The 14,731-nt window shown below is 51.8% G+C and overlaps 5 protein-coding genes across 5 annotated transcripts; 2 read left to right on the top strand and 3 right to left on the bottom strand.

Moving 5' to 3' along the window:
- Window positions 1-528: 528 nt before the first annotated feature.
- HO133_007632 (uncharacterized protein) lies at window positions 529-2,059 on the top strand (the record flags this gene model as incomplete). The annotated part of the gene is made up of 3 exons (XM_037298502.1): window positions 529-1,181; window positions 1,234-1,630; window positions 1,700-2,059. 3 exons carry the CDS (start codon window positions 529-531, stop codon window positions 2,057-2,059), a joined length of 1,410 nt encoding a protein of 469 aa, XP_037155838.1.
- A 404-nt stretch (window positions 2,060-2,463) lies between these two features.
- Window positions 2,464-3,414, bottom strand: HO133_007631 (uncharacterized protein; the record flags this gene model as incomplete). Its single annotated transcript, XM_037298501.1, has 1 exon — window positions 2,464-3,414. The coding sequence occupies one exon, from the start codon at window positions 3,412-3,414 to the stop codon at window positions 2,464-2,466; it is 951 nt and encodes a 316-aa protein (XP_037155837.1).
- Window positions 3,415-4,709: 1,295 nt separating this feature from the next.
- HO133_007630 (uncharacterized protein) lies at window positions 4,710-8,137 on the top strand (the record flags this gene model as incomplete). Its single annotated transcript, XM_037298500.1, has 5 exons — window positions 4,710-5,429; window positions 6,055-6,486; window positions 6,680-7,175; window positions 7,282-7,527; window positions 7,611-8,137. 5 exons carry the CDS (start codon window positions 4,710-4,712, stop codon window positions 8,135-8,137), a joined length of 2,421 nt encoding a protein of 806 aa, XP_037155836.1.
- An 83-nt stretch (window positions 8,138-8,220) lies between these two features.
- HO133_007629 (uncharacterized protein) lies at window positions 8,221-10,229 on the bottom strand (the record flags this gene model as incomplete). The annotated part of the gene is made up of 5 exons (XM_037298499.1): window positions 8,221-8,647; window positions 8,758-9,044; window positions 9,132-9,138; window positions 9,818-9,936; window positions 10,011-10,229. 5 exons carry the CDS (start codon window positions 10,227-10,229, stop codon window positions 8,221-8,223), a joined length of 1,059 nt encoding a protein of 352 aa, XP_037155835.1.
- Window positions 10,230-10,357: 128 nt separating this feature from the next.
- Window positions 10,358-12,289, bottom strand: HO133_007628 (uncharacterized protein; the record flags this gene model as incomplete). Its single annotated transcript, XM_037298498.1, has 3 exons — window positions 10,358-11,798; window positions 11,852-12,008; window positions 12,202-12,289. 3 exons carry the CDS (start codon window positions 12,287-12,289, stop codon window positions 10,358-10,360), a joined length of 1,686 nt encoding a protein of 561 aa, XP_037155834.1.
- Between the last annotated feature and the right edge of the window lie 2,442 nt (window positions 12,290-14,731).

The following is a 14,731-nucleotide window of genomic DNA, read 5'->3' as shown; positions in this document are numbered from 1 at the left end:
TTTGCAGCAGACTGGAATGAACGTACAGTAGGTTCCTGACTGCATAGAGTTGCGGCTTGCGTAGGGCGCAACACGGGATGCCCATATCAGGCTCAGCTAGTCTCGATAAAAGGCATCGTACGCAAGCATGCTGCAGGATCAAGATTAGGATGCATATGCAAGCGAGTATTATCACTGCCCTGTTTGGTGTGAACAGACGTAATTCTGCATTGACTGATTGGTTAGTTGATTGCCCGTTTCATTATTGCTCCTGAGTCGTAGGGTTAGGATCGCCACTTCCTCACTATTTGTTGGGTAATGTATGATTTAGAATGACGATAATTGAGAAACAGTGAGAGACGTCGAGATTCTCTTAAATTTTCGAGATGGATAAACTGTCAAATAACGCTTTACCACTTTGAGAGCTAGCGGGCTACATCAGCACCGAAGTTTATCGCGGTGTCGCGTCAGTGATCGCGTTTCGATTCTTCCTCACGATACCCTCTAATAATAAGTACATTGCGAATACTACATAAACCAAAGCGGACCATGGCCTCCTCAGCTAGATCTCGACCTTCAGCAACTTCCAATCGACAAAGGTCAGGACCTACCCCCCTTCCCACATACCAGCCTCCCCAACATCCTCTGAACGAGAATGCCATACGCGCCGTCCAGGACCTCCCTCGCAATCACAAACTCGACTCTCTCAAAGCTCGGCTGAATGCCGCAAACAATCACCTAGCAGGGGCAGCGGTTGATATCAACGATCGCTTGGTAGCCCAGATTGCCCTACACGAGAAGTCTCGGGCCAGACGAGAGAAGCAGGGATCCCAGGAAGACAATGAAGAAGAAGAGATGGCCATGGATGAGAAGCGGCAGCAGACAATTGAATTGACCGGTAGATTGGAGTCGGGTGTCCGCAAGATAATCGATGCAAAGTTCGAAGTAGAGGGCGTTGAGAAGGCCCTCAGAGAACTCGAGACAAATGTCGCGAACAATCGAGGTGCTATCGCGCCTACCCAGAGCACGCTTGGGGCGAGTCAGTTCAGACCAAACCGACGAAGACGAGGTGGGGACGCGGACGCTGAAGACAGCGAAGATGATACCGAGTCCGCTGGAGAGAACGGAGGCGCTTTGGATTTCATCAAGCGGAAGGTAGCAGAACAAAATTCGACATATCAGAACGAGACTATGTCCTTTCGGTGAGTGAATTGTGGTAACTTAAAGTCTATTCTCTTGCTTACATCTCACTAGCTACGCGCAGAACAACGACTACGTTGGCTTTAAGAAGCTCGTCTACGACGCTCAATTCCCGGGCGACGATGCACCACTAATGCCACACTCATCCACATGGTTTTCTGATCAGTCTCCGAATATGTCTGACCGTAATACGCGCGGAGCGGCGGCAGCACCAGGCAGCCAAACAGCTGGCAATGACGATGATCTGGCTGTAGCTTCTGAGCGAATTAGTATCAAGTGTCCGATCACATTGCTACCTATGAAAGATCCTGTTACGAGCACCAAGTGCCCCCATAGTTTCGAAAGAGAAGCCATATTGAGCATGATCGATGCCAGCGACGTAAGAGTTGATGGAAGTGGTAGACGAGGAGCAGGTGGCAAGAAGGCCATGCAATGTCCCGTGTGCACAGTCGTAAGTTGCCCTTTACATTGCTGCTATTCACCCGTTCTCCAGGCTCAGCGCTAATCAGTTATGCCACAGATGCTCACAGCCGACGACGTCGCGGCCAACCCCGTCCTTGTCCGCAAAATTCAACGTATACAAGCTGCCGAAAATGCTCAAATCCAGGACGACTCCGATGACGATGACGTGAGAGCACCGACAAGTGGGCGGCTCCGACCTGAAGAGATCGGTAGCTCGCCAGCAAGAACCCGCACAACTCAAGTCAAAAACGAACGACGAAGCCAAGCGCTGAGAAACAAGAGCAGAGAGGTATCGATGGTGCCAAATTCACAAGTACAGGGGCTCGTAAATGAGGGGCAGGGAAGACCAAGCAGCTCCGCGGCAACGCAAGTTGTTGATCTCGAAGAAGACGATGAGGATGAGGATGCGGAGGAATAGAATGTGAGATTCTGAGACAAACGACTGCTCTTGCGGAGACGAGCTCGAGGAGCATTCGGCAAAAGCATCAGCTCTTCATATCTCAGAAAGACATTTGGATGTAGATGCCTATGTGCATTTGAGCTGCTAAAAATTGATACCCACAAAGATCCGCATATGGTCAAATGCTCCAACGCTGAGTCATTTGCCGCTTGCAGTTCTTCTCGAAGCTGTCATAACAAAACGCCGACCAGACCCAACGACGCTAATCCCAATCGACGCATGTATCCATCCCATCATTTGGTGATGACGCCAAGCCAATCAGCAACAATCAGCGTTATCATACTATATGAGGCTAAGGTCAACTTGTGGCTTCAAATGTGCATAAAGATGTCCATGGCAGGGAAAAGGTAGGGCAGGGTAACTCACGCATGCGGCGCAATCCTAACATAATACGTCCCAAACCCCCTATAAAACCTCAACAGTCCTTCCTCCTTCGCCACCTTCCGAAAACAATCCGCCATCCCACTATACGGTACCTTCCCGTCCTTCCCTTTTTGCTGCTTCTGCAACCTCGTCTTCACAAAATCAAACGGCAGTGAGAAAAAGCTAGCAAAGAATCCCGCAATCGCACTCGCCGTCAGTGTCTGCGTCTGCATCGACAATTGCGTCTTCGCCTTCAACTGCGTCTTTGCCTCGGAGAAGAACGCCAATTGCCCAAAATTCAACGCCATAGCCCTCACTACCGTCGGGCTCGCACCCGCCCAGAGTGCATATACGCCCTCGGTCTTTGTTATCCGCGTCAGGGCGTCTACGACGCTTTTGTAATTCGCCCGCATCTCCTTCGGTTTGAGCCCGTCACTCTGCATCCGTATGAGAGCCAGGTCCGCCGGATTCCCCACCATGGCCGCCAACCCGCCCGCCGTCAGCCCCGCGCCCGCTCTCTCCTTGAAGCCGATGCCCTGCCCCTTGGTCTCCGCCCTCGCCTTCAGCGCCGTCATGAACGTGTCGAAGAACCCGAGCCTCGCGGTCGTGTACACCGCTTGCCGCAACAGTCCGGCGCTCAGGCCCGTGTATAGATCCATCACCCTGCCTTGGGCTATGATGTCCTTCGTCACGGACAGCGGTGTCGCACGAGGACCCGTTTTTATCCCTTCGCCGGCTAATTGCAGCCGTACTTTGATCATGTCGATGGGTTGGATGCAGGTGGTGGCCGTCATGCCGGCTAGGCCGCCGTTTGCGAAGGGGAGGGCGGCGCGGGTGTAGGGTTGCTGGAGGATGGACGCGGCGACGGGGGAGGTTTCGGAGGCCGGTTTGGAGAGGGCGGAGGTGGTTTTGTTGGAGGCGGATTTGGCGGCATCTACGGCTTTGGACATTGTGATGGCTATGGAGTGGAGATGGGGGATTGGATGTGTGATTTGAAGGGAGGTGGAGGAGAGGGGAGGGGGCTGTCCGAGGGCTGGTTGGGGAGTGTCGGGGGGGTCAATCGGGAGACTCTCAATGGATTCGGTGTTGGTGTTTGCTGATATTCGCTGTCAGCATTCCCTCATGATTACTCCGGTCCATGGCCCATGCCCGCAGCTGTGAAACGAGATGAGACCCTGCTGGTATCCGAAAGTCCCGGACCAGAGGAAAAGGAAAACGGTGGAGGCGTGCTGTAACGTACTTGGGAAGGCCCTGCCCCGCAGAGCCCACCTGGCCAATAACGAAAATAATCGATGCCGCCTCGGGAATTACCTGATGCTGTTCACAGGCCGTGTCCTCGGTGAGCGAAACGAACGCATGGGACGGACATGGGTATTTCTATGTTGATAGAGATTTTGTTATTGAGGTAGATGGATCTATATACAATCGACTGACTGCGCCTGCTGCTATCCCATAAGCCCCTCCCTTCGCGTTGACAAGTGCGCCCAATAATGATGGATGGTCTCGTGCGGGGAAAATGGGCAGCCGTTGGAATATCGTGGCGGGCAAATGTCGGGTAAATATTCATGCACAAGGATAAGGGTGCATAAAAGAAAGCATAAAGATATTTCCGATTATCTCTTCACATCGTCTACTCTTCATTACTCTGCAGAGTAGTCGGTGAGCTTGGATGGTAGGCGCGGAAATTCTGTGTCTAATCATGAAACTGCTCCATGGAACTGCTCTATGAAAAACGCTTTACGACGAATATGTGTGTGACCGGTCTGTGAAAAGTGAGGGGGATATCTTCTACTGTCCCCAAAATCCCACATTCGACGTTCCTTCCCAGTTCTTCATCCTGTGGTCAACAGTTCTTCAAATGTGTTGTCAGTTTCCTCGTTTATTTGACTGTCTGAAGGTAGAATGGCATGTTTATCCTTCGCCCTGCGATCATTTGCTTTTCGTGACTCGAAGTACGATTAAATAAATAAAGATTCGGAAGTCTCAGACAATGTTGTCCAGGCTTCGTCACAGTACATGCGAGGGATAAAGATTCGGTAGGAATCATATCGTCTTCTCTGCAAAATCTACTTGCTCAAACTTCTTGGCTGCTAAGCCCGTGTTAGAATTATTCTCATTATATTCCATTTTAATATATTCAAATTTCCATACCTACAAAGATGACTCTTGCCTTTGCCCCAATCATGTCCATTCCATCTATCCACCATCTCCCCCTAACCTCCCCATCACCTTTGATTCCCAAGCAATGGAGTCTCCACACCCTTACTGGGCAGACCACGACCACTCCGACGAGCATCTGAACCTGATATTCACCACTTTTCCCCTTACACTGGAACCACCTCACCCTTACCGGGCCGACCATGACCGCTCCGACGAGCATCTGGACCTGATGTACACCACAGTCCGACAACAGCGCTCGCTCTCCCCTCCCCGCTCCGTCTCGCGCGATTCCGGCTATTTCAGCCCATCAGAATCGCACTCCCACGCTCGAGGAAAGCTCCGCACCATCACTCTGACGCGGATGCCTCCAGTGACACCTCCACTGTTTGCAGAAGAGGAGGATCAGACCTTGCTAGCATGTCGAGCTGAGGAACGGCCATGGAGCTCAGCATGGTCAGCTTCTTCGGAGAATTTGGTGTCCATCAGCGACCTTGAAAGCGAGGAGAGGTACTTGATAGGAAAGTCAAGGCCCAGCGGGGGCAACATGTTTACCCGCGGCCTGCGAAGAGCTTGCGAATGCGTCGGCGCGGCGGTTGTGGCTACTGGGAAGAAGAAGGTCGGGCCGACCGGCTCGGGAGCTGAGAAAAGTTGTGGAATTGGGGGTTTGGATGGCGCGGTGGAAGATTCGAACGTGGCGAGTGGAAGTGCGGGTCTCGAAAAGTCGAGCGCGCGTGTGGAGGTAATGCAGAAGATCAAGAGGACGCTGTGGTGTAAGAAAGGGCCAGTACAGTTGAAGCATGCTAAGGTACGGTCTCCGTTAGATGAGTGAGTGAGTAAGTGAGTGAGTGAGTGAGTGAGTGCAAAGTGCTGGAAACCAAGTCTCAATAAAGTCAACATGCTGTTAGAATTGGCGTTACTTTTTTTCCCGCACCTCCCTCACACGACCTACCCCAATTCCCCGACTCATGGTTACTACATTGATATGGTAGGACATCAGAACATCAAACAACGAACTCATCATAATGAATTCTCTACCCCAATACCGTCCCTCATGCATGCACAACCCCTCGTATCACCCATCAGCCGCAGCTCACCCATACACACACACACACACACACTAATGCAGCTAGCACCACGCAGCGCGTCCTGCAAACCCCACGACCCCCTATCGTTTCGCTAGACTCGCCAAACCTGCAGCCCGCATCCCTCAGCCTCACAGGACTCGAGGAGGCTGCGCTGCGCTCTTACCTTCTCAGCCTGGTCTCCAGGTAAACTTCCTCCATCCTACATCCCCCGCCGCGACCGCCCACCATCTCTCGTAGGTACTCCGCGGACTGTGGAGCGAAACCCGAACGGCGAGTTCGTGCACAGCACGCAGTTGCCATACTGCATACATACATATATCGAAGCCTAAAATCTTGCCTTGCCAGTCCGCTCCATCGCCCAACCAAAACAAATTGGCCGGCCAAATGTTCAGCAGGAGCAGAAGCCTCCACAACGGCTCACCCGACGGCCTCGGCCTCGACGTCCTCTTCCCCCCCCGCCGGCACGAGCGACGAAGATGCGATCGTGGACATCGTCTTCGTGCACGGACTGGGTGGGTCGAGGTACGGCACTTGGGCGAAAGACGGCGTCCTGTGGCCGCGGACGGTACTCGCGCCGGACTTTCCGACGGCGCGGATCTTGACGGTGGGTGGGCGGGAGTTGGGCCGTGGACTGTGCTGATGCTGACGTTACGGGTGCAGTGGGGCTACGGTGCAGATGTCGTTCGGTTCTTCGGGCCGGTGGGACGGTCTAACGTGCAGGATCTTGCGAAAGATCTGAATAGGGATCTTCTGCAGGAGCGGTTTGAGGAGTATCAGGTGTGTGATCAAAGTCTTCTTCTACGTCCTACGGCTTTCGCACACGCTATTGAACGCTAGCTGATAAATGTAGATTTCCAGGCCGATAATCTTTGTTGCTCACAGCTTGGGAGGCTTAGTTGTTAAAGATGTAGGTCTCAATAGTCGAGTTGGTGCAGAGGCAAGATTGCTGATCGATGTGGGAAACTACTAGGCCCTATTTATGTCATACCGCGAAGGAGTCAAGGAAGCTCGTGAAGGCGCCGATAAGCGCCTTGCTGCAATTAAATCTTCCACAAAGGGTGTGCTATTCGCAGGAACACCTCATCGGGGTGCGGACAAGGCAAAATGGGCAGCCACTGCTACCACTCTGGCGTGGTATCTACAAAAGGATCATTCTAAAGAGGTCCTCAACACTCTGAAGCGAGGATCCGAAGTCCTCGAAAGACTGCAAGACAGTTTCAAGGATATCCTGGAGCACTTCGGCGTATACACATTCGTCGAAGACGTCGGATATCCGAAAGTTGGCAGGATTGTGGAAAAAGACTCTGCGATCATCGGCTGGCACGAAAAGGAGTACCACATGCATGCAAACCATTGCGATATGGTCAAGTTTGCCAGCGATAAGGAAAACGACTACAAGAAGGTCAGATTTGCTATTCGAGAGATCATAAAGGACCGCATCGAGGGAGGGCGTCCAGAAGCGAACGGTATGCTCACGGTTGCCGCCCCTGGAGGCGATGCAGTCACCATGGATTGACTGGTTTGGGATCCTGGCCGTGATCAGCTGTACCTAACATTCTTCTGACTTTGTAGTACAATCTGATCCTTCAAGTCGCAGCAACAGCCGCCAGTGGCTGAGTGACGTGCCGCGCTCAAATTCTCAGCATATCAGCCGTAGTCAACAACAGGGTCTTCTAGCTACTGCTAAGGAGAGTACTCTCGAAGATATCTTATCTCGACATGGCAAGCCAGCTGGGTGGTCTGCGAACAGCGGAGAGTCTATGAACAACCATCTGGCAGAGCTGAATGAGGGCCAGAATTTCTGCAGAGGAGATTTTAGTGCGTCGTCCTTATCCTTCAAGAACAATATGTGTATCTGCAGATCACACTGTCATATCACACTGACCCATGGTTCCCACAAGTAGCCAAGAGCATAGAGCAGGGCACACGCTTTCTAAAGCAAAGAGACGGAAACCTTGAGCAAAACCTCGTCACCGCTCGGACACACTTTGCACTTGCGAGAGGTGTTTTAGGGAGGTCACCAAATCCAGATCCGGCAGGCTTCACACAAGTTTACTATCAACTCATGAACGTCGAAATGGAAATGAGTTATAATCGAACCTTGAGTGCAGAAGATAAGATGTCGCACCTGCAAGCTGCTGAATGCTATGGGGTCGAGGCTTCTTCTTGGGCCCGTAATGGAGGTACTGCGGGATGTGTGACGCAAGTGATGCTCCAACAAGCTGTTTTAAAAGGCAGAAGAGCAGAGGTTGATGTTAGGCTGGGTTTGAGTCCTCAGGAGGCCCGCCGGCAGAAGGATGAAGCCATTGCAGCGATCACAGGGGCGCTGCAAGCGCTGCAGTTTTTTAAAAGACCGAACCTCGCAAAGACTACCGTCTGGGCTATGAATTGGCGAAATCGGTTTGAGCTTTCCAATCAGCGAGTGTAAGCCCAAGGTAGTCTCAAATCGGAGAAAATAAAACAGGCGTCAAAAGACTACCAGCGTGATCCTTTCTTCTCGCCGCTCTTGCCTCATGTCCAAAGTTGCTCTTGCCTTGGGCTCAAACCTGAAGCCGCCATTGCGTTAGATCTGTCAGACGTTCGTGGTGGGAACGACGGCGGCATGGACGCAAACTGATTCGATAAACTCTGTGGCGACACATTGGAAGGGTGACCACAAGGCGCACTTGACGTTTGATCGAATCCACCACTGTTCACCGACCATGGTGGTCTTGAGTCTACTTGAGATGCAGCTTCTGGAGCTGGAGCAGTCGAGACCCGTGCGCTACCAACATGATGTGACGCGGAGTCGCTCGGATTCAACTCTAGAAGCTGGTTCACTGGCGGCGCATAGCCGGTGTTGGAGGGTAGGCCCATGTGCGATGGAACACCGTTGAGGTAATTGAGGCGATCTTGCCGAAAACGGTCTCTTTCCTGCCTAAGTCGCTCCCTCGATTCTCTTGTAAGCCAGAGGTATAGAAGCCAGGACAAAAAACCAATGAGTAGTCCACCGACAACAATCGCGGCTATCACCGCCACTAGGGCTAATCTGCTAAACATTAGACGAACTGCTTGACGATACCATGGACGTGGTCGAACTGCTTGAAGAGGCGGTTCAATATAGAGTCCGTAGAACCGGTAGAGATATCAGAAGCTGTGCCAGGCGAATTGCTTAAAGCGGAGTCGGAAGATCTGAGAAGAGATCCACATTCGCGCTGCCTGTATTGCGTGATCCTATGTCGGAAGAACCCAGAAAAGTATTCGAGGTTCGTGGTGAACGTGATACTTGAACCGGCCGCAGTAGATGTAGAGCTTATTTCTATGGCCTCCTCTTCGTCGTGAGTGGTCTCGACGGTCTAAGCTAACTGCGATGAAGCCCAGCCAAAGCCGGATAAGGGCACGGTTTCATTCCAATACCGTGTATAGCAGTAATTAAAACCCACTTGAGAGCTAAGAACTTTGTTAGCCAAACGTCTCATAACTGAGCGATGTGGTAGTTACGATTTCAGACGCGATGGATTTGTGGAACAGTTATTGTCAAACGCAGCGAGAGCAGTCTAGTCTGTCAATGCGGAAAGATACAGTTGATGACATCTGCGCAGCAACAGTGAGCCCTTTCAGTCGTATTAGAAGCACACGTATAGCCAGCAATGTGAATTTCTGGAGACACTGTGCGAGCAAAACTGGTAGTAGATGACATAGAGACTCGTTGACGGAACGGAATGGCAACAGGACACACGTTTCCATTGGCCCAGCCACATGTTTTGTGTGCACACCAAGTCCTGGCTAGCGCTTAACAGCCCTAACCCTACTTTCGGAAGGCGACCTTGTGGCCGATATATATTTCCCGGGAGCCGATAGATTGATCTCTAGAGACTTCTGTTGGACCTGAGAGCCTATCATGTAACTGGGCCCTAGACCGAGCTTAGACCATGGCGCACTGTCCAGGCAATCCTTCAGGTGGGGCACGGTTCGAGATCTTGGCGCACCAGAATCCGGCGAAAGAAAACAGAGAACGGGTCGATGCGACATCGTGGACGAAACAGATTAATCGAAAGGCTTTGGAGCCCCCCGAATCACATTCAAAAGGCGCCCCTGCACTACCCCTTGCGGGCTGCGGGAGGCTTACGGGACTGTGTTGCCGGTTGGAGTGAAGTTGGATTCATTGGGCTTGGTTGCTGCCTCTGATTCGATGTGCACGCCATCATAGGTGTCGTATCTTGGAGCTTGATTTGCGATCGAATCATGCTGTCATGCAGCGCCCCAGCGTGCATTGGGGCTATCATCAGGAGCTTTGCCACATTGTTTCAGATGGCGCTCACCATAGGGGTTCCCTTGGTATCCGAATGTGCTGCTCTGGCCTCGCACCCGCAGCGCGAATCTGCAGCCTTGCCTCCTGCTACGCTGAGTAAGGACTTTGTTATCTTCCGAGGTAACCAGTTGGCCCGCTGGACAGATGCTTGATGCAGTTGTGCAATGCGAGACGTGTACGTGGCTAGAGGCGCGCGGGTTTCGACTCCCACTAACTTGAGATCCGGCATGACATACTAGGTTCAGGTCCGTTGATGAGGCTCTGTGTTTGTTCACCGCAATCATTGCATGAGATCTAGGGCAGTCACTCGTTCAATTAGCTTATTCCAACTTCTTGATTTTCTAATTTCATACTTCTTCAAAACAACCATGATATTCCCGCGACCCCAGCAAACATCCCAACGAGATATCTCGACCCCCAGCACTTGACTTTGGCCCCCGCGACACCCAAGAACTGTACCGCCCCCGTACCGTTTGGTCCCGTACCCAGCCCGCCTACTATATAAGGCGCCAATCCCTCCGTGCTCGTCCCAACCACAGCTTGCGTCGCGCTCGGCGCTAACGAAACCGTAGTCCCACCTACCGCAACCGTTCCTCCTGGCGCCGTCGTACCACCCACGACGATCTCGCCACCAGGCGTTAGCATTTGACTGCCTATGAGATATTGGCCCTGCGCATTGGCTGTTATTGTTTGCGTGCCGATCGTAATCGCTAGAGGTGTGGTTGTGGTAGGAGTCGAAGTCGGCAGATTCAGTGTTGTGGTGCTCGAGCCTATAACGAGCACGGGGTGGATGCCTGATGTTTGCAGTATGACGGGCGTAGTGGAGGCGCCAGAGCCGAGGACGAGAGGTGTGTCAGCTGAGAGGATCTGGCCAGCGATTACGTAGTGTGACTGTGAGTCTGTGGTGAGGGTATGCCCATTCACAACAACCGGAGCGGGCTCCGGCGTATTATCAAGGGCTTGCGGAGAGACGACAGGTATTGTTGTGACAACTTGTGAGCCTTGAGCGTTCGTCGATGTGACGATTACGCCAGGTGCTTGGGATGTCGCGACGAGGATGCTACCTTGGGCGTTCGTAGAACTGATGACGACGTTCGCTACAGCATTAGCCGCGGCTGCTGGAACGGCGGTGGCGGCTTGGTTGTTGAGGCCTGAGACTGGCATAAGGGCAGCAATATCAGAGTTCTCCTCTTGCGGAGAAGGGGGGCTCGGAGCAGGAGTCGGCTTTTCTGCTACGGCAGCTGGTTTTCCAACTCCGAAAGGATTCGCAACGATCTGAGACGCTTCCGCCGCTTGGGGCTCAACTTTTGCTGGTTCCTTGCCCGCTGCCGGGTCGGGAGCTTCTTTCGGCGGACTCGCTTTGGGCGCCGGTGTTACGCCAGCCTCGTCACCGGCCTCGGTGGATGTAGATGTTGCGGTGAGATACAACGCCGTGTTCAAAGCGGAGGCTGCAGCAGGCCACGTTCCGTATGGTGAGCAATTCCAAGCTCCCATGTCGGGCATGAGCGGTTTAACCAGAGGCTCATAATCACTGTCGGAGGACCAGACAGCATCCCATGTTGAGCCCCTGGGATCCAATGCTAGGTAGCTTGCGCTTATATTTTGGATAGTATCCGGTATGGGTGGATGTGACGGAAAGGCAAAGACTGGTGAGTCACTATTGAAGGGGTCGAATTCCCCAGAGACTTGGGCGCACGGGTAATTCAGGCATGTTGCGACCCCAGCAGTTGTTATAAAAAGGGTGCCACAGAAGGTGTAGCTAGACGGGTAATCCGTGTAGAGGATCGATGGGAAGGTTCTACGATAGAAGTCAGTTTCTTGGATGAATACACTACCTTGAATGAGTCTTACAATATCTCGGTTCTGCTGGTGGTACCGAATTGGAGGACAACTGATGTCGTCTTCGTGGTTGAGAGAGGAGTATAATCTTTCAAGTCCACCTCTGTATTGGTAATTGTCTCGGTTCTCGTGCTATTGTTTTTCTTGTTGACCACATAGACTAGTATCTCTGCCGTTACCGTTGCAGTAATCGTCCTACCCGTCCAAGTAATGGAACCAAGTGGTTCAACGTTTCGCGTGCAGTTCGATGGGCAATCTGTTGTTCCCGCTGCGCTTGGAAAAGTTATCCTTGTTGAGTTTGCAAACGTTGCTGCCTTGATTAATCCTTGCCTACGATGTCCAAAGTTCTGTTCGCGACTTACTCGGATACGGGTCTGCCGTCGCTGCACTGAAAGGTATGATAACAATGAGATTACAAGCAAGAGCAAAAGAGAAAAAGTCGGACAACATCGGGATTTTAGGCTTGCAGTAATGACAGTCTGAGCTTTACAGCTTCTACAAGAATACAGGACCGAGGGTTGACAACGACGACGAAGTTGGGAATTAAGGTAGGGTTACCTTATGAGCACGCGTTAGATGGATCGTCAGAGATTACAACAAGGATCATTGGTCTTCGTGTGCTATCATCGGGTGGAGGAGACTGATCGACTAAACATAATTTTTGATTGGATCGGGGGTACATTTGTACTATTGCGAGTGAGCACTTGCTTATGGTGCGACCCGGGCAGAAGCTTGTTCAGTCCTCCCGGCGCCGTTCCTGAGGCTGAGTCTGTCTAGCCCAACTCCCCAACAACAGCATCATGCACGATTTGAGTAGGGACTCTAAAGAATTGAGAGATGAGGACTCAAGCGGTACACGCGCATCCTTGCCAACACCGTGTGCTTGAAGTTGAAGTCCGATAGGCCAAACCCAGGCCTACTGCTTACATTGAAGTTGAAAATCCCCTCAATATCCAACCCTTGATTTTCCGAGCTACTTTTGAAGGCGAGAATTAGATATAGAAATAGGAAAACGCTCTTTATCTAGAGTTCAGAGAAGAGAAAGATACGAGCGCGGGCATGTCGACTGTGAACAGTGCTCATGACATTGACGGGAATTCTAGCGCAGAACGAACGGGCAAATTTGCAAGATGTAGAACAAAAAGTACAAAAAGTCTCTTAATGTCGTGTCTAGACAGTCTCGCGGAATGTGAGATTCATTTCATAGACCAGGACTTGGAAATAAATAGAGATGAAAGAGTGAGCGCGAGATTATGTTGTGGCTATGGCGCCGAGATTGTTTGGTGGAGCCCGGACCCTTGACCGGAAAGAGCCGGAGAATGGAACTATTCTTAGGCGTGAACCTGATCTGGACGGCTAACAACCGCATCAAAGAGTATCATCTTGAGCTTCTTCAATTGACATCTTTGGAGTTGTGGAAGTGGACAAGAACTCAAGATGACTGGGTGAGCCTTGCAGATGCACCTCAAACACCGTCCGTCACCACCGTAGGCCTGCATGCGGAGGAGTTCGGCCGAGGCTTCATGACGAGCTAATTACAATTGGCAATACCTCGAAAATACCCTATCTTTTGCAAAAGCACCCAAATGAAGGTGTGGCCACATGTCCGAAAAGTGTGATCCAATATGTGAGTCCCCAGCCATCTGCGACTTCGACTACGACTCGTGCTGATAGCTCTGTGGATAGACACCCCGGGACAGGTAGAAACGCATATACGATTCGAGGACAATGACGCTAGCAAGGCCAACGTGCTTACGCGCGCAATGCCGCTCGAAACTGTACGAGGAAATAACGAATAGAGCACGCGCGACGTTCAGACGAAAGAGACTGTACGAGGAAAGGACGAATAGAGCACGCGCGACGTTCAGACGAAAGAGAAGGGAAAATACACCGTTTGGGGTGGGTTGAGAGCTACAGTATTCGACACGATGATAAGATGACTCTATTCCTTGATAGATTCCAGGTTGTCAGCCCTGCCATCTCAATTTTGGTCTTGAAGTATATGAGATGTACAGGGAAGTCCAATTGGTAGGCCTCTTAGTGTTCTCGTTTGCGCTCGTCCGGACTGACACCAAGTTAGGCTCGATGGAGTTGTTTTGATCGCTCTGTACGCTATCATCGCTCTTAATGCATAGTGCACATCTAATCCAGTGCTGGGCCGCGGCTGAAAGCTCAGAGTCACGCCGAGAAGCGTGCGAAGCTCACCCACGCCCAGTATGTTACTTGGGTCCCACTATTACGACATAGCAAGCTAGATGGCAAGTGCAGAAGGCGAACTAGCCGTGACGAAGATCAAGAGCGACAGGGCCCTTAAGTCTCCAGCCACGCGCTCTTTGGAAGCCTGATGGCGTCTACTCTGTATCACCTTACGAGAGGCCCGAAAGCGGACGTAGTGGACGTAATAAGTATCAGAAGCTTCAGGTTCATTGTGACGCCACGCGCTCTTTGGAAGCCTGATGGCGTCTACTCTGTATCACCTTACGAGAGGCCCGAAAGCGGACGTAGTGGACGTAATAAGTATCAGAAGCTTCAGGTTCATTGTGACGGGGGGATTTTGGACCCTTGTGATGGCCAATGATATGCTGACTAGAAGTCATATAAGCGCCCAGTGTCCAGTTCGGCGTCTGGTGGGCTGAGATTGCGCGGCCGATGTATTCGATCCATTCAACTGCAATGCTGGTCAGCCTTCCTACTGTGCAATTGGTTTGATGGTATATACAGAGGCCTCCTATGAGCAGAGGAATCATGATTCAAGTTCGTGTCCGTACGATTTGATGGTGGACCATGGCGGTGGAGAAGAATAGGATCTTAAAAAATATGGCTGCGGCTACGGAGGGGTCGTAGCGGTAGTACTTGAGTACTTGTACGTTGGGGCCATTGGCCGTGATGTTC

The sequence above is a fragment of the Letharia lupina genome (genome assembly GCF_014066315.1).
Source record: "Letharia lupina isolate WasteWater1 chromosome Unknown contig_4, whole genome shotgun sequence".
NCBI lineage: Eukaryota > Fungi > Ascomycota > Lecanoromycetes > Lecanorales > Parmeliaceae > Letharia > Letharia lupina.
Note: the sequence above shows the minus strand (reverse complement) of the source record. Positions and strands in the feature narration are given on the sequence as shown.